Source organism: Apteryx mantelli, chromosome 28, assembly GCF_036417845.1.
Source record: "Apteryx mantelli isolate bAptMan1 chromosome 28, bAptMan1.hap1, whole genome shotgun sequence".
NCBI classification, from domain to species: domain Eukaryota; kingdom Metazoa; phylum Chordata; class Aves; order Apterygiformes; family Apterygidae; genus Apteryx; species Apteryx mantelli.
In genome coordinates this window covers 1,026,384-1,048,225 of record NC_090005.1, presented here as the reverse complement: position 1 = coordinate 1,048,225, position 21,842 = coordinate 1,026,384, and the positions used below count along the sequence as shown (strand labels likewise).

Sequence of the window (21,842 nt, the reverse complement as noted above, 5' to 3'; positions counted from 1 at the left end):
AATACAAGGACAGGATTTTTGGTAAAACTAGCAGAGCAATTGTTGTCCAGTACAGTTTCCTACTTGCTTGGAGAGGATGGGTTAAATCCAGCCTAAAGTTTCTTTTCCATCACTTGTATCTCCAATTCTTAGTTAGGCAGAGAAATTAAAGCAGAAATCCTTTCACTCTTCTGACATCAAAATTCAGGCTAAGCTCAGTTTCATGAGATGTTTTGCTAAGATTCAAGCAGCATAATCTCAAAGATCCAAGAATAGTGGCCTTCACTGCAAGGAGATCCTGTTTCTACTGGTTTCTGTCTCCTAGTTTTCTGTTCTACTGGTCATTGCACTTGAGCAAGAGACAGGTGTTCCACAGCTTTCTGAAACTACTCATTCACTGTAAGGAATTTGCCAAACCTGCTTCACCAAAGAACAAGTGAGATCAAACTCTTGTTCACATACTCCCTCCATACCAGGTTTATGGATGGGAATAGCTATTACTATGGCAAGTAAATAATCCCATTTACTGAAGGATTGTAGTGTCCCAGTATTTGTGGATTTACCCATTACAGGAGTTTATTACTCTTACTCTTCTTATTTCGGTTGAAAAGATGCCTCCCCTTATCTCTGCATCCTTGGATGTTATTTATCCAGTATAATGAAAGCCAGCAGCATTCCTGTGGTATCTCCAGCAGGCTGGAGGCAGAGGTGTGGAGAGGCTTACTCAAAGTGATTTGCTCAAAGATGAAGAGCAAGCTTGTGGCAGGGTCTACAGTTGAACCAAGGTCTCCTGAATCAGACTGCAGTGCCTGAGTATCAGCCTACCCTTCCTTCCAAGTTATGCTCTACTCAGTCCCTAAATACCAAGGAGCAAAGCTCAGAGTAGGTAAAAACTTTATTAAAAAGTTCTTGTGTATGGAAAGAAATATCTGGATTTCATTATTAGGACTGGAGAGCATAATTGGAGTCAGGGCGTGGTGTAAGAATGAACCAAAACTGATGTAATATTTGCATTGCTTGAAGCATTGCCTGTCCTGTGTATGATTCTCCAGAAGTTTCCCAACAGCTGTCTGCAGCAAGCATCTTTTCTGAGTGAGCACTCATTCCTTCCTCTCCTTTACAGTTATCACTTTAGCACATCAGAAAAATGCAGGCAGAAACATGGGGTGACTTACTCCTTCATGGGAGTGGAGGATGTCTACATGCCTATAGTAGTAATTATTGCAGAGGGCAGAGAAGATGGCTCCTGCTCTTCTGACATGCATTGGTCCCCTGTGGCCTCTAGCTTCATCCACTAGACCCACCTCTTTGTACTGCTCGGGATCCTTGCACAGCACACGCTTGCCCACTTTCTTGCTATTTCTCCTTTTTTTGTCTTCAGAAAATGGTGCACTAGTTAAGATTTAAAATAATAATTGTTCTGAAGATCTAAAACAAAATTAAAATAAGCCTTCCCTCCTATTTTCACTCAGTTGTTTACACTCATAAGCTTCCTAGGTCTAGTCTGACTAGCATAAAGAAATATGGAAATCTCATGGAAATGCAGTTTCCAGCCCAAGGTTTGCAGCGCCATAATTTGCGGCTCCCTGATATGTGGGTGGTTTCCAGGGTGTTTTGTACTGGGGAGCTGATTATCATAAGCTACCTATTTATGAGCTGCTTTTCAGACACATCCCAACTCTTCTGTCCACAAACAACATGACAGTGTTTTAGGAGCTGAGTCTGTACATCCCTGGGGGCTTCCCAGAGGCATGTTCACAAACTCTGGATCATTAGCGCCCTTCTGGCCATGTCATTATGTCTCTTTCACCTCTCAGGAATTTAGGGCAGCTCCTTTGTGGAAAATGCGTGCTTTGCACCTCTTGGGCCTGGTGGGAAGGGTGGGAAGGCCTTTGATATTAATACAGGGAATCTGCTGGAGCAGCTAGATGTCAGCAGCAGTTCACAGGAGAACGAAACTAGCCCAGACCTGGTGGGAATTAGCTGGAGCTCCCAGAAGAAGGTGGCAAGCTTTGGTATATTGGGGATAGCCTAGAGTTTCCAGAAGACTGAAAACTGGAAGAGTGTCAGTAGAGTGTCTTTGTATTTTTAGAAAGGAGAGTGTGAGGCCTGGGAAGCTGGAAAAGGCGGAGGCTAAAAAGAGCAGCAGGGGATTATCTTACTGCCTTTCCTTGCACTGGACAAGGCACAGAAGGCAATGGGAAAGGAACAGGGAAAAGATTTGCTTTCTGATTTCTTCTCAGCCAGACATCTGAGAACAACTGGGACATGGAGGAGTCTAACCAGTGGAAGTTCACCATTACAACCATTATAGGTATCTCTTCTGATCCTTTGTGAAGCCATGGCCATACATGTCTGCCCAGGTGTTCCTGCATCAAGTCCAAGACTTTCCAGAGAGCTAGGACAGATGTTAGAGAAGACTTTTTAGAGTCTTGGTTTAAAAACTTCTACCTTTGGCCACTCCACTGCATCGTTATTCCAATTTTTCCTATGCTGTGTTTTCTTGTTTCACCTTTAGCCCCTCAATACTATTAGTTTTATTGTCTGGTAGATGAAATAAAAGAAATACCTCTGAGAAATCTTTTCTCTATGGACGTCTACAGCAGGAGAAAGCCACTTCTCACATGCTCCCTGATACATTAATGACTAGGCTTCTTCAGACACTTGCTGTCTATGGGCCTTGGAGATGTTGCTTTCCTGGAAGGTTTCAGATCACGTTAAGTGTATTTCTGCAGCGACGGAGAAATCTGTTTCTATATGAAAAAAACTGATGCTAGAAAAGTATGTGCCATGTTATACTTTATATATGGTTCTGAAATGTTCCTGTCTTTCTACCCTTTCTCCTCCTCCCCCTGAGGCCGACCGTTCTATAATCTCCAGTTTGCGTCAGCAAAGGAATAGCCAGGGGGGTTTTGCTTTCCCAAGTCACTTCATAAGTGAACATGACTCTTTAAGTAACAGCCACACTACAGTATATCAGGAAAGTTAAAGCAACAGTCACCATAGCCAGTGCTGCTGTGTTAGCCGTAAATATGCAGGGTGGAGACGTAAAACCAATCACTGCTTGGTTTTCTGATCCAACAAACAATTCAGTGCTCAACACACCCTCCAGCTCATAATGTTCTTCGGCTTTTAACTGAGAGTACTCCAAACGCGGTACGTCTCTGCAAGCTCACCACAGACGGCTCCCATGGCTGCACCTGCCAGAAGTGCTGCAGAGGGCCCCGAGTTACCAAACTGCTGCCGTAGTGTCTCTGTGGTCAGCGTCAGGACGCATGTATCCTACCACGCCAGTCCACACTGACTCAGCATCGGCTACATGGCTGCTGTCGGGGGCCCAAAAGAGTGGGTGATCTTTGCCTTGCTTGTAAGGTTTAAGACATGGAGGCTCTGTATATCGAAAGGCTCTAGCTAACTTTTTTCTCCATCACGTTCTCTATTGAGCTGCACTCGTGTAGCTTCCATCCCGTCCTCCCCAGTTCTCCACAGAAGGCTTGTTTAATAAAAAGATGATCTTTCAACAGTTCCTGATTTTTTTCAGGTTGAACCTTCTGCTCAAAGCAGGATGACCAGGAGATGACTCAGTGACTATGTGAGAATAGATAGGAAATAACTTTGTTGCCTCAGGTCCCTTTCTTAATGGGAAAATAACCATAAAGTGAAAGGGATGCATCTGAATGTAAGCCATCTCAGCAGGAATTGAATCAGCCATAGAGACCAAGATTTCCTCTTTGGCCTATTCGCAGTGCCCAAGCTGGATGACAGTGTGACAGGGCGCAGCCCAGATGTGACACACAGCACTAGGCTGGAGCGGAGGCAGTCTGTCCCCGCTTGTTCCATCGCTGACTGTCAGCCACACTAAAAGTTCTTTATTTTTCTACATATTTTTTCTAAAATTGTGTTTTAGCAAAACATTCTGTGGGAAACGCACAGGCATCTGCCTGAATCGGCTGTCCATGCGCGTCATGGAGGAGGTCTAGCAGGAAAGGGCAATATGTGCTACCAGATTTGGCAGGGAAGAGCTGGAAAAGACCTGGCAGGCCAGCGAGGCCATTCCGTGGCTCCTGCTGGCACAGCAGCTTTGTTCTCAATTGACTGTGATTTTGACCAGTCTAAGTGACCCTTGTGATGGGGTTTCTACCTTTTCCTTGTGGGGCCGTTGCAGAGTCTTAACAGGCCTGGCTGAGGATGTGGTTTGCACCTGGTTTGCTAAAGGAAATCAGTTTCCAGACACAGATTTCTTGATTGCATCAGGCAGAAGCGAAGTTTTATTAGAAACACTTTTTCACCAGCAGGTACATTAATGATCATAGTACTGTTTAACTCAAGTAATAATCATGGCGGTTGGGCACACGCAGCAGTACAGACTGGAGAAAGCAAGTAGCAAAACAAAGCAGACGGTGGCCCAGTGCTCTGCTTATCCCTCTGACACATTGCTTAGCATCGCTGAGTAATACGAAGGAGCGTGCTCCTTGCTCTTGGCAGCGGCGTACAGTAAATACTCTGTCTCTTTATCCATGACTCTTCTCCGGGGATCTCTTGTAGGATATTCTCATTTCTCTGCTTAGTCACAAATCCTTCTGCAAGGCACTGGAGAGATCAAAGGAAATACTAATTTGTTTAGAGCAAAAAATAGATTCTTTCCTGCCATATCATTCTATTCATGTGATCCTTTCACAAGCCGACTCAATTAGGATTCGAATAAATCCTGGCCCTTCCTGGAAAGGCCTCACTGTTCCCTGCCAATCTGACAGATGGGATTTGTAGCTGGTTTGAGCACACTCTGCCCTTCTGCATTAAGCTGCCAAGTGGTGCAAGCTGCAGGCATGGTACCAGCAGCAATCGGGACGAGGGAACAGCATCCTGGGCCCTGCCAGAGCGGCTGAGAACGATGTCCCTGCCCACACTCATTGTGCTGGACCAACTGTCACCGCGTTCATTTATTTCTGTTTCTATTTGGCTGGAAGTTTCCCCCAAAATAGTACTAGTATTTTTCTGTCAGTATTCCCATCATTGCTGCTTCTTTTTCTCTGTTTTCAGGTACTCTCCTTTCTACTGCTCTTTCCTCTGCCCCAGGTTTCATGTCACTCCTTTCTCCTTGTTCTCTGCCTGTGGCTTGCCTGCCTGCTGACTCTTTATCCTTTTCCTTTCTTATCCCTCTTCCCCTTCCTCCCTTTTTTGCAGCTCTCATGCTTCACAACACTTACAGCTACTGCCCACTTCCTGAAGGCACTCGCTGTAGCACTGCTCTGTGTGGCCTCCCATCATGTATTTCCCAGTAACCTCAATAAAACTTTCAAATAGCACCTGTAAGCTATTTAAAGGAGGAGCGTTGGAAAGATCCTTGTTGCTGCTTTCCGTGTTGCACTAGAAAAGAGAAGACTCGGGAACAGGGTTGCAGTTCTTACCTTGTATATCCGCAGCTGCACAAGATGGCATCTGGGAAGATGAACTGTAAGTGTGGCTTGTTCTAATGATTCCTCCTCCTCCTATTCCACCTGTTCTTGCAACACCTCCTCCTATACCTGAAGACTGGCCAATTCCTCCTTGCTGACTAAGGGGACAGGAAAATAACATTTTAGTGAGGGAAGTCACAGATAAGTTAGAACTACAGTTTGTTCATTGTCACTGCTGCTCTCAGTCTGTTTTCCTCTTTGGCATAAAATAGACAGAATATCGCAGTGAGCTCTCTTCTTGTAGCAAGGCATAGCGCAGGATAGCGAAGCAGGTTATCACCATCAGTTACCAGGCAGCCCAGACAGTTCAGTAAGGGCAAAAAAGCAATGCAGTGCCTACACTTACTACTCGCTTTGCTGTTATGTTAAAATACCCAGAACACAAGTATTTTATTGTATCTGTTGGTGTGTCTAAAGTCTACTTACATTAGGTCTTGCTGTCCGCCCTCCAACAGGCAGCGGTATGTATGGATCTCCTGCTCCAGGCGGCATTTGACATCCAGCAGGATCTTGTACTCTTGGTTCTGGCACTCCATTTCTGTACGCAGATCGGCCAGTTGCTGCTCCACGCATGTGATCTGGCTCTGGAGCTCAGCAAGGTGGTTGTTGTAGCGACATTCTGTCTCAGCCAGAGATGCTTCCAGGTTGTCCCTCTGGGAAATGAATGCAGCACAATACAAATACAGGCATGATAAGCATTGCATTTAACAACAAATTCTTATGTTGACTTTCCAAAATGGACAGTGAGATTGGGCTTATCCAAAGCATAACTGTAAGACAGCTGGGCTCTACATGAGCTCACCACCTACCTGGCTGAGCTGCGCCTGCAGATCTATTTCCAGGGCTTGCAACTGGCGTCTCAGCTCGGTGACCTGGTTGTTGCACGTCTCTACCTCCTGGCCGCTTGTAATAACCTCCCGATTCACCTCCTCAATCTGAAAATCACCAATCCAGAATAAAGAGCTTCAGGGAATGCTCTAATGTAAGTCAGATCGAATATTAAAGAAATAGCAGAGAAGCTAGCAAAAAACGTGAAAGGAGAAGAGTTTGGGTGAACTCTCAGCTTAATGGAACGTAAATCTTGCTTGCAATTCCTCTTGCTCTTCTAATAGTGCTGCTGTCAAATTCTTCTCACTCCTAATCTGCTGTTCAAAGAGGTCCAGACTCAAGTCTCACTAATGTGCAGCAGTCCCTGTCCCTCCATGAAAGGGACGCAGCACTTTGAGAATAGCAGTATCCCCTCTGTTTTGTTGGTCAATTTAAATCGATGCTAAATGTGACTATAGTATGTTATAAGGTTTTAACTTAAAATAAACCCGTGCAGAGCAATTGCCTTTCTGTTAGCCTGGGAAAGTCAAAGCTGAGGAAATTTCACTCACCTTGCACTCGTACCAATCCTCAACTTCTTTGCGATTGCGTTCAATTAATGTTTCATACTGGCACCTCATCTCCTCCAGGATCTTTCTGAGGTCTGGGCCGGGACAGGCATTGACCTCCACACTCACATCTCCAGTCGCTTGTTTCCTCAGACAGCACATTTCCTGGAAACGCAACCCAAATCATGTCCTTTTTTTAAAAAAAGGAAAACAACTGAGGGAGCCTAGTTCCCTGTACGGAAGAGCATAGCCCCCAGCAGAGGCCCTCTTATTCACAGCTCCTATTCCACAGGCACCATCTCCATCAACCACTTGTGGCTGGAAAACCCTTCACAGCCAGCAGTCCAGGGTTAGGGACCAGGAAGAGGGAGAATCCTGGATGCTGAATGAATTAATAACAACACTTTTTACATGACAGGGGTAGGACCCTACCTCCTCGTGGTTCTTCTTCAGGCAGCACAGCTCCTCGCGCAGGGACTCCAGCTGTGCCTCCAGGTCAGACCTGCAGAGAGTCAGCTGATCCAGGACTTGGCGCAAGCCATTAATATCAGCCTCCACGCCCTGGCGAAGGGCCAGCTCCGTCTCGTACCTAAATCACGGGCGAGAAAGAGTAGTCAGTGTTTGATCCCACCATTTTACTCTTTTTTGATGTGATCATCAACCTGGTCCAATCTTTCTTAAGCTATTTTCCTAACTAGCTTCACAGGACGCCAAGGAAAGCAGTCTTGAGGCTTGGTCCATCAAAATCTTCCTTCAGTCGGCTTTCTACAGAACTTTTTCACTGTGGCAGAGCTGTCACTCATCAGGTTACTGCACTCCAACAAGAAAAAATAAAAACTTCCCTTTTGAAAAACGCCATGTGCCAGAACATCAGCTCATGTGAACCTGTACTGCTCCCTATCTGTGAATCCCTTCTGCTGGATGCTTTTGAAGAGCTGTCTCTTATCGCCACAGAAAAAGACTTTTTTGCCCCAAACTTTACATCCTGGAAATGACCTTAATTAAGGCAGCTCTGGAGACAAAGGGTGAAAGAGCTTTTCTGTGTAGCCCCCAACCTTCTTGACCAGAGGACCACCAGAGACCTTTCTGAGAGGAGAGGGGCAGCTGTCTGCCGTGGGGGTACTCACTTCACTCGGAAGTCATCGGCTGTCATCCTGCTGTTATCAATGTTCAGAATGATCTTGTTGTTGTCTATGGTTGCGCAGACAATCTGGAAGAGAATAGGCTTAAAGATTAAGGCTCTTCCCTGTATCCTCAGCCTCCCAGTGTACAGGTTGGCCAGTGTTACAAAACCTAGCCCTTTCTCTCTCTCTCTCTCTTTCTCTTTTTCTTTCTTTTTTTTTTTTTTTTGATATTGGTTAGTAGGCACCGGGGAGTTCAGAAACATGGCAGTCACAGGGGCGAGTGTTCAGTCAAGTATGGTGGAGTGCATTAAAATGCTAGAATATGTGGTTCAAATGCAGACAGTTATGGAAGTATAATTAGTGTTGTCAGTGCCTGCCATGATCCACCTAACATTTTAAATGTAAATCTTAGGTTCCTAGATAGAGATTTAAAAGCTTTGTTTCAAGACTTAATTGCATATCTGTCTCATTCTGTCCCTTTGTTTATTGGGTTCTTTTCACTTCATTCTTTTTTAATGCATTGACATCCTAGAATTTTTCCCTAACACAGTTTGGAAAAAAAAGTTTTAATTTTAAATTCCATATCCAGTATGCATTATGGAAATGTTCTCTTTGCTCTTATTTTTATTTAGATGACCAATAGTTTCCAGTTCTGTATAAAAGAGAAAAGTTGTAAAAAAAAAAAAAGGAAATAACAATTAGCTGGAATTCTGCAAGACTGATGGCAGAATACTATATATATAGGCAAATGAATGTGATTCATTATTTATTTCTCTTTTAGTTGCTTTCTTGGCATATATCTATTTAAACATATTGGCACAAGCCTAATTCAGAAAGATTACTGAGCCAGTCCAGATGTATTCTATGCACATAACATTTTCCCCTTCAAATAAATCTGATGAATGAAAGCAATGGAAACAGTCCAAACACTCACAGTGAGCTCTAGGGCTTTCTATAGGCAGTTGTCTTAATGCGTGTTTACAAAAAGCATTTTACAGCAATGAAATGGCACTCTTGATAACTGCACTAAGCTGTGAAACAGCACTGTGGGAGAAGCTTGCAAGGGAGAAAACAGCTGAGAAATGACATTACCTGATTTTGAAGATCTTCTATTTCTTTATAATAGCAGCTGTAGTCCCGGGGCTCACAAAAAGGGCCCTGCTTGGCATACCACTCCCTGATTCTGCACTCCAGGTCAGCATTTTCTTGTTCCAGGCACCTCACCTTGTCCAGGTAAGAAGCCAGGCGATCGTTAAGGTTCTGCATGGTCACTTTTTCATCACCAGAAAGAAGAATGCCATCACCAGAAAAGCCACCCCCAGCTACCCCGCCACCAAGACCAATACCAATGCCACCACCAATGCCACCTCCAATGCCACCGCCAAAGCGGACACTGCCACCGCTGAATCCAATGCCTGAACATCCTCCAAGGACACCAGCTCCTAAGCCACCTCCATAGTTTCCACCAACCAAACTGCCAGTGCTCAGTCCTCCTCCGTAATTTACACCACCACAGTAGCTCCTACCAGAAAACCCTCTGCTACCACCTATCCCACAGGTCGTGTATCTTCCGGAAGAGACTGAGGAGATCCGTACTCCTCCACCACTACCACCACCACCGATAACACAGCTGCCACCACTGGTTCTGCCCCTGAGAGAGCCAGTTGTCTGCTTGATAGTACAACTCATTTTGAGGACAACTGCAGCTCCAACCCAAAGCCCAAAGCAAGATGCACAGCTTGATATTGAATCAGAGTGCAGGTTGTTTGTTGCCGCAGATCTCTATTTATACCTTCCAGAGAGGGTGTCACGTACAGGGTGTTTCTTCTTCCCACGGGGCTGGCTAGTCTTGTTGTTTATGCCAAGAATAAATAGCCCAGAGGCAGTTTCCCTCTAGAAATCCCAGTTCACAAGGAAGATACTTTACATGTCAGCAGCTTATTCCAAAAAATAAAATAATGTTATATGAGTCATCAGCTTTTTGTATGATGCAAACTTTACAACAAGTCAAGAAAAAAAGTCGCCCTAGATTATGCACAAAGAAGAAACATTGGTATTTATAACATCAAAGTGCCTTTTATCTTTTATTAATTTGTATTTATTTTATTCTTAGTCCAGTAAACATTTTTATATCACATGCTGTGTTAGAGTATGTAGAATAAAAATGGGGAATTAATACAAATTCTTACTTCTGAAAAGCATGAATAACAGTGACCGTAGTAGTGAGAAGACCAGGGATATTGTGGTATAGACATCGTCTGTCACTTGGCACAATTACAGACAATAGGTCTAATGCATGCTTTACTATGAGATGTCTTAAATCACTGAGATAATCCCCCAGTGGGTCTAGTTCTCTGGTCATGCATCTACAAAACGTTGGTTTGCTCACAGTCTGCGAAGAGCGAGCCTGCTACACGTTGGGAGTCCCGTTTATCCCTACATCTAGATGTCACATGGACTCAATGTAAGATGAAGTTTATTAAGTACTTCTCTAAAGTTATTTTTCAGTTAATGTAATTGCTTTCCTTGCTGCCTCGGTTTGTGGTGATCATAGTTAAGAAAGAGGTGATGGGAAAGGGAGTGTCCATGGGCGATTTATCCAGTTCCCTGGATGGACTGTGATATGATCCAGCAGGTCTCTGCCATTAGTAATGTCTAAGATTCTGTTGAGCACAAAATAAAAAGGAGAAAGGCTTTCCACATTTCTTAGCTGAGACTGTCAGAGTAATAACAGGTATCAGTACAGTCTGGCTAGTCGTGGGCGCACAATCTCCAAAGCCAGGCAAGCAATACCCCGAAGAGGATTCAGGGAACTGGCTTAGCTGGTGAAAGTATCTTTCTCCAGAAGACAACCATAATGAGAGGATGTTGTGCTCTGCAGGGAACGAAGGCTTGCGTTCCCTCCAGGGTGGAATTTCCAAGCATCTTTTACTCACAAGTAACATTTGACTCCAATATGTCATGTCCAAATGTAAAGTTGCAGGAGGTGGTGTGATAAATGCCGTTTTGTGGTGAGTGCGACAGCTGCCAGGGAGCCCTGAGAACAGCTGTCAGCTCAGGGGAGAAGGGCAGAGAAACCCGATGTTCGTACGCTCAGCCACCTCTCCTTTACTGGTGGGAAGGCGTACGATGCGTGCGGTTAGGTGGCTTCTGTCACCATCGTAGTAGAGCGTCCCAAGCATAGGTAAATTTGATCATCTTCTCACCAGCATAAGGTAGGACTCTCTTGTCTCCAGTGAGCTAATTTATTTATTTAGATCAAAAATGATAAAAAGATGCCTACATAAGACTGGCAGCATCCTAGAATATTCATTTTTCATATGGTGCAGTGAAATAACTTGCTGAAGGACACAGCCGGAGCCTGTGTCAGAGCTCAGACTCCTGACTAAGATGGCAGTGCCTGAAAAACAAGTCCATCGGCCCCCTAGAAACACATCTCCTTTGCTCCCCTCACCCAGCTTGGACTCACAGTAGTTAAAATCATGAGCAAAAGGGAGAAGAGAGAGTAAATCTGGCTTTCATCATTCATTTTGAGGAATATAATTGGAAACAGGGTGCGGCTGTGAGAGCCAACAGAAATTAATATAATGTCTGGCTTGCTTGGAGCTTTGCTTGTGCTGTGTGGGTTTTCGGAAGAAATTAGCTAACAGCAGTCTACAGAGAGCAGTGCTTTGTGTTGAAGCTGCCTTTCCTTCCCTTTCGGAGTCTTAGGCTTAGGGGAAGCCGTTGAAGAAACCCATTTCTCTATGGGTGGGCAAAGAGTACCTACTTCTTTTAGAAGTTACCTAATGGGAGGAGGGGATGGGCCTTGCTCCACAAGACCTTGATCAAAAACGTTGATCAACCTGTTAAGTATGTCCTGGCTCAAAGGTCTGCAGGCTACGGAATCCCATGTTACCAGTGAAGAGTAGAAACAATCCTACAGCTCTTCCAAAGTACTCAGATTTGGGATATAGTTACATTCTTTGGAGCTTTGCTGTGCTGGGACATGGGACATGGGTCTGGTACAGGCGAATACATCCGAACACCTGTCCCTGACTAACCAAGCTGTATGTTAAAACCCGTTTGATTATTTGCCTCGCTCCGTTGCTGCCCGTGCTGCGGAGGCTCGCTGTTGTGCTTGCTGGCGGGCAGGCGGCTTGCACGGCCGTGCAGTGGTTTCCCTCCGAGCAGCGCAGGATTGCGCTGCCCCTTGCAGTGGCATCAAGGCTCCCCGGCACGGTACTGAGACCTTGCCTCGGAGCAGGTGGAAACATGCCTTGCTGTTTGCTAGCTCTGTGGCAGTGCTTTCTCTAGTTGTGAGCCACCGTCTTCTTCTGAAACACCCGTCAGTACCAGTTATTTTTCCCCACTGAACTGATAACTTTACTACCGCTTTTGTTATTGCTTGTATTGCCGTAGCCTAGGAGAGTAGTCTTGGAGCAGAACGCTGCACAGATAAGGACTGAATAAACCCAAGACATAAAAATGTTCCCAAAGGATTTATAACCTAAATGTAAGACAGGAGGGAACAAATGGTTTCGGAGAGACGGAAGCAAAGGAAACAATGAGACGCTATTAGCCAGCGTGATTAGCAGTGGTCTCAGCACAGCGTTAGTGCAAACATCGTTAAGTTTTGTGGGCGTTGTGGCAGAGAAGAGGGAGATCTGAAAGTGGATGAAGAGGTAATATATGTAAATATTGACGCGCGGTGAAGGGCAGCTCAGGAGAAAGCAAGAAGATGTTGCGTTTTCAAGTGCTGTTGTGGGCGATGGCGCCTGCTCCTGTGGGAGCTGTGACTGTCACAACGTACAGCCCTTTCGCAAAGTGTCCGCCTGTCTCTTCAGCGTTCTGCTTGTTCTGCTTATCAAAGTTGACAAGATAATGTTTTCTTGTGTCAACTACAAGAAGGGTGTGTCTAATTTGACAGAACTTTGCTTTCATAAGCATTGCTTCAGTGATGTTTGTGCAACCGCACACTGGAATATGATTTTATCTTGTCACTTGTAATTACCAGTAATAATTTGCATAATAGCCATTAGGCATCACTTATTAAATACTACTTTGATGTGATACTGAGCCGGCTCCAGACCTCATGCTCCCACCTTTCAAATGCAGACCATGACTTTTTTCTAGCTAATGACTCATTGGTTTAAACCACCACATTTAGCAAAATTCCTGTAAGGCAAGCGAATCAATTATCCCAGTGAGTTTGGTAACAGCATGATCCTAGCCCTTAAATACCCCTCTGAGACGAAGGTGATTACTCTGTTTCAGTTCCTTTTTTGCTGACTGTTCTCATCTTCAGCCTTCCTCCGAACATTTGCTAGTGATGCAGCAGAAGTTCAGCAGAACATGGAGACGGACAGAACCAGATTTCTTCCTGCTGAAGCTCACATCTTCCTTGATTCATTTTGTGAAGAGTTTTAGTTTCCTCCCAGCACCTGCCAGGTGATGTCAGTGCAGCCAGACTTCCCAGCATTTGCCTCTCTGGAAGCGCTACTGATGACCATGGCAAAGAAGAGTACAAGAGAGCTTGTATTAGAGGGCAGATGGGAATACTGCCGGCAGAACGAAACTGCAGCAATTTCACTCTAACTTGGAGAGCTGTGTGCAGTTCAGGCTGCAGGAAGGACAAGGCTTTAGCCTGAGGTCCTTGCTGGCAGAGCCATGTGGGTCGACACAGAACCTGACAAGCAGAACTGGAGTATTTTAGGTGCTTCCTGAGCTCAGATACTATCCAGTGGTCCAGTACAGACAGGTAGCCAAGGTGTCTGCCAGCCAGAGCCTCTCCAGAGAGTTCTCTCTTCTTTTTATTTAATACCTGTACTAAAACTTCCATATTTTCAATACACTCTCAATATGTGCTTGATAAAGACAGTTTATATGATATTTTACAGCATACTGGGCTGAGAAATCTACTGCTTGATTATAGTAGTAATTTACTCATATATAATTCTTTATAAATGTTACACAAGCCAATAAACAAAAATACAGTCCCCACAGATAGTTACTATGGGTGTGAGTGAGACTGTATCTGTCTGTGTGCTTCATAAAATAGACTTTAATAGAAAAATTATAGTTTATACAGTACACAAATACATCCTAGTATTAAAAATTCATAGTGCTTGTAATCATGTATAATTGCTTGTTCAGTGCAGTCCTTAATTCCTGGCTGATTTCCAGCATTAGCAGTTTGCAAGATTGGTTGGTTTCTTTCTGTTTCTTCACTGATGTCTTAAACCTCTGATATGTTCACTCCTCAGGGATTTTTTCTGACGATGTTGTAATTCACATCATCTTTTCTCTATGTAAGAGAGAGACAGTATCTGCCAGAGCAGGCACAGTACATTTCATCCACAGCTGCTGCTCCTGATGCTCACAGCTTCTGCTCGCCGATCTGAGTGTCAGTATAATGCCCCTGCTCAACCTTCGATGCTTTTTCTCATGCTACCACCTACACTTGGAACCACTTCTGCTCTCTGGGGCACCCACTCCCTCTCTTTTTGTCCTTAAATTCCTCTCCCAGCCTTACACCTTAAGCCTAAGTTTCCGTCTCTCTTTGAGCTACTCATTCGCTCTTGCTTTACAAGATTTGCACGTTAAATAAAGAAAAAACCCAGGTCATACAAGCTCCACTGCCAATGTGCTAACATGAGTGACTGCGTGTTTAGAATATGGTTGAAGTTTGCCTGCAGGAGTACGCACACAGTGTCCCAGGTCACTTCTTGTCCTGTCATCCCACGCGCTGCATCTTCTGCGTTTCATTTAACTTCTCTTCACCTTCTCTTCCTATACTGTTTCCACAGTCATCGTTTCCTGTCATTGTCCAGGTTTTAAACTCACTGGGCAGTGAAGGCATCTTTTTATTTCTGCATATCATTTAATACAGTCACCTCAGAGGTGCTGTGTAAACACTGAGACAGCTTAAATGATGTTGAAATGCTCTGTATAATTGGTGTTGCAGAAGCAGGAGATACAGAACTCAGTAGAGCGAGTATTAAGCATAAAGCCTTGTACAGAAGCTCATTGCAGCAATTACCCCGCAGGGTTAAGAACTTTCTCTTACTCGGACACAGACCTGGGGAGAGGCCATCTCCCAAAGGGACAGCTTGAGCTGTTCCTTGGGTTGCTTAGCCCTTGGCTCTTCGTGCCGGCATTGAAAGCTTAGGGCTCAGGAGACAAGACGTATGAGCAGACCGGGTACAGAGCAAAGACCCAGAGCAAGAAAGAGAGCTGCCTACAAAAAGTCCTATCTTGGCTGTAATTTTTGCCAGCAGAATAACTCGGTGCGGTCAAACTTTACCGTGTCCCATGTTGTCTTACACCAAGAAGACGAAGATGGGATAAGAGTCCTTGTTGTATTACTTTGGATCTGCATAACATGGAGAGCATCCTTATCTCAAGGAGCTTAAAGCAGGAAGGGTCTGTGTATTTCTGCTATTCCCAGTAACCCTGCTTTAGGTTTCCAGGGTTTGATAACTTACAGGGTGGGTGGTCAGGCTGTGTGAAAATGGCAGGTCCTCTAATGTCAGTACGTAGCAGCTGTTTCTTCTGGAAATCTTGTTCGGCCTTAAGTTCTTGTAAACTGCGAACCACATATATGTGATCATGCACACTTCTTCCTTCACTTCTACTCGCTCTCCTCCGTGTGCCACCGTTCGCATGCACTATGGGCACTGGCACAATTACGGAGTTAGGAAAGAAAGGAAAGCTTTTCCAGGAGGCTGTTTTTGAAGAATGGTGGTGATTTGAGAGGCCTACAGGCATTCGACAAATTGAAATAATATTGCCAGGAATTAACTTCTTCCAGAAACAGCTATCTGTCTTTCCAGAAGCTTCTGAGCTGCTTCTTCCTTTAGAAGTGGGCACTAAATAAGACTCGGTCTCCCCTGAAGCCTTCATGTTGGAAGCCTTTACGTTGGACCTGTGTAAAAGGTCAGTCATCAAACCTCATCAAATATCTTGTTATAGAAGAAGCCTAATTGAACCCCATAATGAGGAGCAAAGATCATCAGCACCATTCACAGCCTGTCTGATGCATTTGCAGGAGAAAGATACTGCTGCTAGCGAGGGAAGAGGGGCAGGTTTTTGATTCTTTGCTTGCACAAGCAGCAAAATGCAGTTGTGCTCCTGAATGTGCTTGCAATTCCTTTCTCTGTGTTACTAAAATACTACCACCTTTTTTCTGGCTGTTTATGATATCTTACTTTTTAAAAATTCTCTCCCACATACTAATTTGTCTCATCCTTTTATCTTCCCACATGTTGCCAGCTGGTTATTCCTGCTTGCCTTTTTTTTTTTTAAATCCATTTAGATGTTCTTTATTTAGCATTTTCTCTGGGAATTGTTTTTCTCTACCAGAAGGGTGTGTCAAGTCCAGCAGAGTCTTGCTTTCAAAATTACTGCTTCAGTATTATTTGGAAAAACTTGTTATTCTTGATTTTATTGTGTTGTTTTGTATTATATTATATTATACACACACCTACTTTAATGAAAACTCAATATTCCCTCAGAAGTTTCTTTCAGTGAATGATCGTCAGTCAGACTGCCTTGAAGCTCCTTCCCTGTGCTCTCTCCAAGCTCCCTGAATATCTTGTTCCTCATCACCTTCGACTTCATGTCTTAGCTTATGCTTCCTTCTCTGGTAGCAAACGTGCCTTTCCACGGCATCAGCTTTTCCCATTCTTCACCTTCCTGCAGCCACTGAAGTCAGTGGAAACAGTGTGGCGGATGGGAACATTGCAAAATATTTTTCTTTTTTTCTTTGTAAGGTTTGCTTTGTGGAAGCTCTGACCTAAAGTGGATTTCTAGCCAAAATTGTATGATAAATGTAATTATCCACGTAACAATTTTTTTAATACTCGTATAATAATTTACTTGAAGAAATCGTTTCTCAGGCACAAGATTTATTAGAGACAAGCTTTGGTAGTTATTAGACGACCGACTGCAGTACAAATTAGCCCAAGTAAGGATCAGTGGCTGGATCAAAACAGCATGGCAGGATGAAGGCAGCAGGCAGAGTGGCAGGCAGGAAGGCAGCCCTCCTTGCAAAGTCCCTTCCAGCCGGTGCCATAAGCAGAACTGAGGACTATCAGGTTATTTTTGCCTTGCTTTTTCCAAAGGGTTTGTTCTTCGGGTCACCTCCTTAGAGGAATTGCAGTGGGATTGGCAGGGAAGCTCTTGTCTGCAGTGACCTGCAGAGGGAGAGCAGGAAGGAAGCATTGCTTTCTCGGGGCTTTCCTCCACATACTCCTTTGTCTTTCTCCCGAGTTCCCCCTTGCTCAGTTCCCCCACCAGTCTTTCATTTTTGTGTTGTGCTGAAGGGCTTATTTAAACATATCTGTTACTGGTAATCCCCCAGTATCAAAAATCTTTTCTACATGTAAGTTCGTACATGTCCCGTAGGTGCACCCTTCCCCGCTGCTGCCCACTGTAGCCCAGTTAATCACTGTGCTCTACCACCAGCAACCACAGCCGCCGTCCTGCATGTCTGACTCCCTGCGCTGACTCCGTCCAGGAAAAAGAAACCGTCTCCAGCCCCTCTTTACCATGCCAGAAGAGCTTGGAGATCTCTCATGCTCCTCTTCCCCAAGTAAATAGCAGGACCAAAGAAGCAACTCATGGTCACACTTACAGGCTTCTAGAGGACACCTCACCTTGTACATCCACACCCGGAGCAAACAGGCTTAGGGCAGGCATGGCTGACACAGGCTGGCTTTAAGGCCACCGCTTCTCCCAGCTGACGTTGCAGGGGCTCCTCTTCCCACTGGCCCTCTGTGGAAGGGAGACAGCTCTGCTGACCAAAGCGCCCGTCAGTCGCACCCTGGGGAACTGCCCCGTGACCTGGAGCTACTTGTAGCATCGGCTGTAGCTGCCTGTCTTCAGCTACTATTGACCTAGCAGGGGGGGTAAGGCACAGTCAAGGTTCCCCTTCCCCCTTTGAACTGTGAGAGTCGTTAAAAGCAGCAATCAGGGCATCCTCCCTCCCTCCCGCTTGCCCACCTGACAGCTATTGCCCTTCCGTCTTAACACTCCGGATTGCCTGAGGCTCTGAGAGCAGCTCTAACACTGTCATCTCATCCATTGCAACCAGCATTTTGGAACAGGAACTGATTTTTCGCACTGCTAATTTAGGACTGGAGAGCCCATGAGAGCCCACCTCAGGGCACTGTCATTAAAATACCTCTTTTTCCAAACTGTTGGAGCAGGTGGGTGCTCAAGCCGGTTTTATGTGTATGCAGCCATTTATGAGATGAACAGCAGGCCTCACTGTTTCAAAATCTCAGTCAATGGGAAGAGCCAACTGCTTTGCATACAAATTAAATTTCCCAAAACTTTAATTAAAATTGTTGAGTGAGACTGAAAATGTTTAGATAATTTATTGTTTCAGTTAATTTAACTGCCAGTCCCTAATCCTGTCTAGCAGTGGCAAAGGCAATAAAACTTAGTTAAATGCCACTTTTCATAAAAGACCTTGCCCAGCTCGTAGTGAAAAGCACCCTTTAATGATCTGAGATGCTGCACAGCGCAGAGGACAGGCATTGAGGGGCACTCCCGGCTGTCTTTGCTGCCCAAAGAGGGAATGATCTTTGGCTTACACCCTGGATGCTTATCAGAGCCAAATTTTCAAATGCTTCGTGATCTCCTTATGAGCCCTGTCTGGTAACAGGTCAGTACAGCACAGTGCTATTTCTACCACTTATATGACAAATTTTCATATCTCTATAAGTCAAAGTAGGGAGATTTTACTATGCCCGGGTTTGTCTGTAGTCTGCATACACAATATCCTGCTGTCCCCCTTCCAGCAGGCAGTGGTAGGTCTGAATCTCCTGCTCCAAACGGCACTTGACGTCCAGTAGGGTCTTGTATTCTTGGTTCTGGCACTCCATTTCTGCTCGTATTTCAGCCAGCCGTTGCTCCACACAGGAGATCTGGCTCTGTAGCTCAGCAAGGTATTTGTTGTAGTGACATTCAGTTTCTGCCAAAGAGGATTCCAGATTTTCTTTCTGAGGATGGAAACAAGAAAAAGGCACCTTGGGTATGCTTGTAGGCTTAGCCCATCTGGTCGCAGGAAGCTGGGACTTTTTAGCTGAGAAATCATACTAAAATGTGTTCATTCAGTGTTTCTCAGCTGTATGACCCCAATCGTGCAGCTTTCTAAACAGAGCTGGGGAGTTTGAGATACGAACGTCAATGGCATCACTTACCATGTTGAGCTGGGCTTGTACATTGATTTGCAAGGCCTGCAGCTGACGTCTCAGTTCAGTGACCTGTTTGTTGTTTGACTCTATCTCCTGGCTGCTTGTGATGACCTCCAGGTTCACCTCCTCTACCTGAAAAGTTAGAAAAGAACACTCCTCACCTCACCGCACCGCAGCATCTGGCTCCTCACTCCTCCAGAGCACTTCACCTTGCTGCTTCTGCATGCGCTGCAGCGTACTGGGTATCCCCAAATCCAAAGCCCCACCGTTTAGTCCATTATGACCCTGTAACACCATGCAGTGGCCCTTCTGCCATGAACAGAAGAGCACTGTACTTGGACAGTGTAGTTAGATGCTGAGCACATCCTCGACGGAATTGCTGATATTAAAACATCTCCAGTATGTGTTCTTAAGCTCTCTCATTTTTCCCTTTTCCCCCAACAGGCGGAGCAGGGTACAGCTGTGGCTGTGTCTAGTACCTTGCAGGCATACCACTGCTCAGTCTCTTTGCGGTTGCGCTCCATCAGGGTTTCATACTGGCACCTCAAGTCCTCCAGGATCTTCCTGAGGTCCGGGCCAGGACAAGCGTTGACCTCCACGCTCACATTGCCAGTCGCTTGTTTCCTCAGACAGCTCATTTCCTGCAGGAATACGTGCACCGTGTCAATGCTAGGCACGCTCAGGGGGCACTTTCCTCCTTTTTTCTTATTTCTTTAAGAGTAAGGGGAATCTCACCTCCTCGTGGTTTGTCTTGAGACAGCACATCTCTTCGGTCAAGGCCTCAAACTGTAACTGCAAATCAGTCTTGCAGCTGGCCAGCTGATCCAGGATGGGGCGTAAGTTACAAAGATCTGCATCCACGTTTTGCCGGAGACTGCATTCAGTCTCATACCTTAAGCCACAGACAACAAAGAAAAGTCAGCGTGTCGGCACGCTGTGGCAAGGCCCTTGCTGCTCTCCAGCTGTGTTTCTGAACAGGTATTTCAAATCGGGAGTGTGCTTGCTCGACAGAGACCAGCTTTGCCCACTTACTTTACCTGTGAGTTGAGCTTGTGGAAAAAAATTAGGACTAAGTACTTCTTTCACTTCAGGCATGCTATGTGATGAACACTGTTAATGATGCCCGTGCCTTGACATAGATATGCGTTTTAATATGGCAGCATTGCAGGCAACATCTTTGTTGCCCCCAACAGTGTTAGGATTTCCCCACCAACATCTCTCCCCTGCCCTTCTGTGGGCAGCGTGAACAGCTCGGGCGAGCACAGGGCTGTACTCACTTCACTCTGAAGTCATCTGCAGTCATCCTGTTGTTATCAATATTCAGAACAATTTTGTTAGCTTCCATAGCTGCACACAGGATCTGGAAAAGAAAACGCAGAACAGACATTTGGGCATGCAGCTTCCTCCAGCTGCAGAAAGGCCCTGGAGAAAACACCTACCTGCAATAATGCAGCCCAGTTATTTTATAATGATTTCATGTATTGGGATTATTAATCTGTTAAAACCAGTGGCATTTCACTGGGGAGATCTACAGGCTAGTTTGTTTGAGCAGGCTGTGCTGCAGCTTCCATTCCCTGGAAGTACACAGCTCTCCTCTTGCAAATTGTCAGAGTTTTGTATAAACCATTGCTTCGCGTGCACCTCCACAGACCTAGGTATTGCCTCTGCCATTTGAATTTGGTCTATCCACACATCAAAGGGAAGCCCAAAGAAATATTAGCATTTACTTGAAAAATAATGATTTACCTGGTTTTGAAGATCATCAATTTCTTTATGAAAACAGCTGTAGTCCCGTGGTTCACAGCTGGGGCCTACTTTAGCATACCACTCCCTGATTTTGCACTCAAGATCAGTGTTTTCTCCCTCCAGGAGTCGCACCTTGTCCAGGTAGGAGGCCAAGCGATCATTAAGGTTCTGCATAGTCGCCTTTTCATTGTTAGCGAGTAAGATCCCCTCACCACAACCAGCATTAGCTCTGGTGAATCCACCACCAAGGCCTCGAGTGCAAATGCTTCCACCGCTGAATCCAAAGGTAGGACAAGCCTGCTGGGTAGCTCCAAAGCTTCCACCCGTACCGCTGCCAGCATTCAGTTGCTTCCCCATTAATCCCTCACTTAAACTGCCACCAGAAAAATTGCCAGCTGCACCACCTAAGTCATAAGCAGCCTGTCTTGCAGAGGAGGCAGAGGAAACCCTTCTTTCGTTACCGGCAGCAGAGCTGCCAGCGCTGCTTCTGCCTTGGGAACAGGTAGTAATGACCTGCCTGATGGCACAACTCATTGTGAGAGCAACGGAGGATCTAACACAGAGCCCACAGCAAGCTGCACAGATTGGTGTGGGATCAGATTGTGATCACTCTGTCCTCACAGTTCTCTATTTATACCTTTCGTAGTGGATGCCACCACCGGGGCAAGACTGCTTATTCTTCCTTCTTGTGACCTGGCTAGTTCTATTTTTTTCTGAGCCTGAACTATTTCCTCAAAGGTGTTTGTCTCCAGAAATCCCACAACAGAAAGATGCTTTGGTTAACAAAAGCATGTTTCAAAACTACATCAAAAATCTTACTTCCTGAATCATCAGGTTTGACTTGTGATGACAACCAAACAACAGTGACACGAAAACGACGATATCTGAGAGTGCCCAGGGTATGAAACATCATAGTAATTATCCAATCCTGATGTGCGCAAGTCTACCCGGAAAGTGAAAGCTGTGGGAAAGCTGTCT

General features: G+C 45.2%; 2 protein-coding genes across 2 annotated transcripts; both read right to left on the bottom strand.

Moving 5' to 3' along the window:
• Positions 1–4,543: 4,543 nt before the first annotated feature.
• LOC106487604 (keratin, type I cytoskeletal 13-like) lies at positions 4,544–9,624 on the bottom strand. Its single transcript, XM_067312202.1, has 8 exons — positions 9,028–9,624; positions 7,939–8,021; positions 7,244–7,400; positions 6,815–6,976; positions 6,245–6,370; positions 5,862–6,088; positions 5,388–5,533; positions 4,544–4,569 (listed from the first exon to the last, which is right to left on the bottom strand). Exons 1-8 carry the CDS (start codon positions 9,622–9,624, stop codon positions 4,544–4,546), a joined length of 1,524 nt encoding a protein of 507 aa, XP_067168303.1.
• A 7,979-nt stretch (positions 9,625–17,603) lies between these two features.
• LOC106487603 (keratin, type I cytoskeletal 13-like) lies at positions 17,604–21,398 on the bottom strand. The gene is made up of 7 exons (XM_013946380.2): positions 20,865–21,398; positions 20,396–20,478; positions 19,854–20,010; positions 19,598–19,759; positions 19,125–19,250; positions 18,697–18,923; positions 17,604–17,691 (listed from the first exon to the last, which is right to left on the bottom strand). Exons 1-7 carry the CDS (start codon positions 21,396–21,398, stop codon positions 17,604–17,606), a joined length of 1,377 nt encoding a protein of 458 aa, XP_013801834.2.
• Positions 21,399–21,842: the final 444 nt, after the last annotated feature.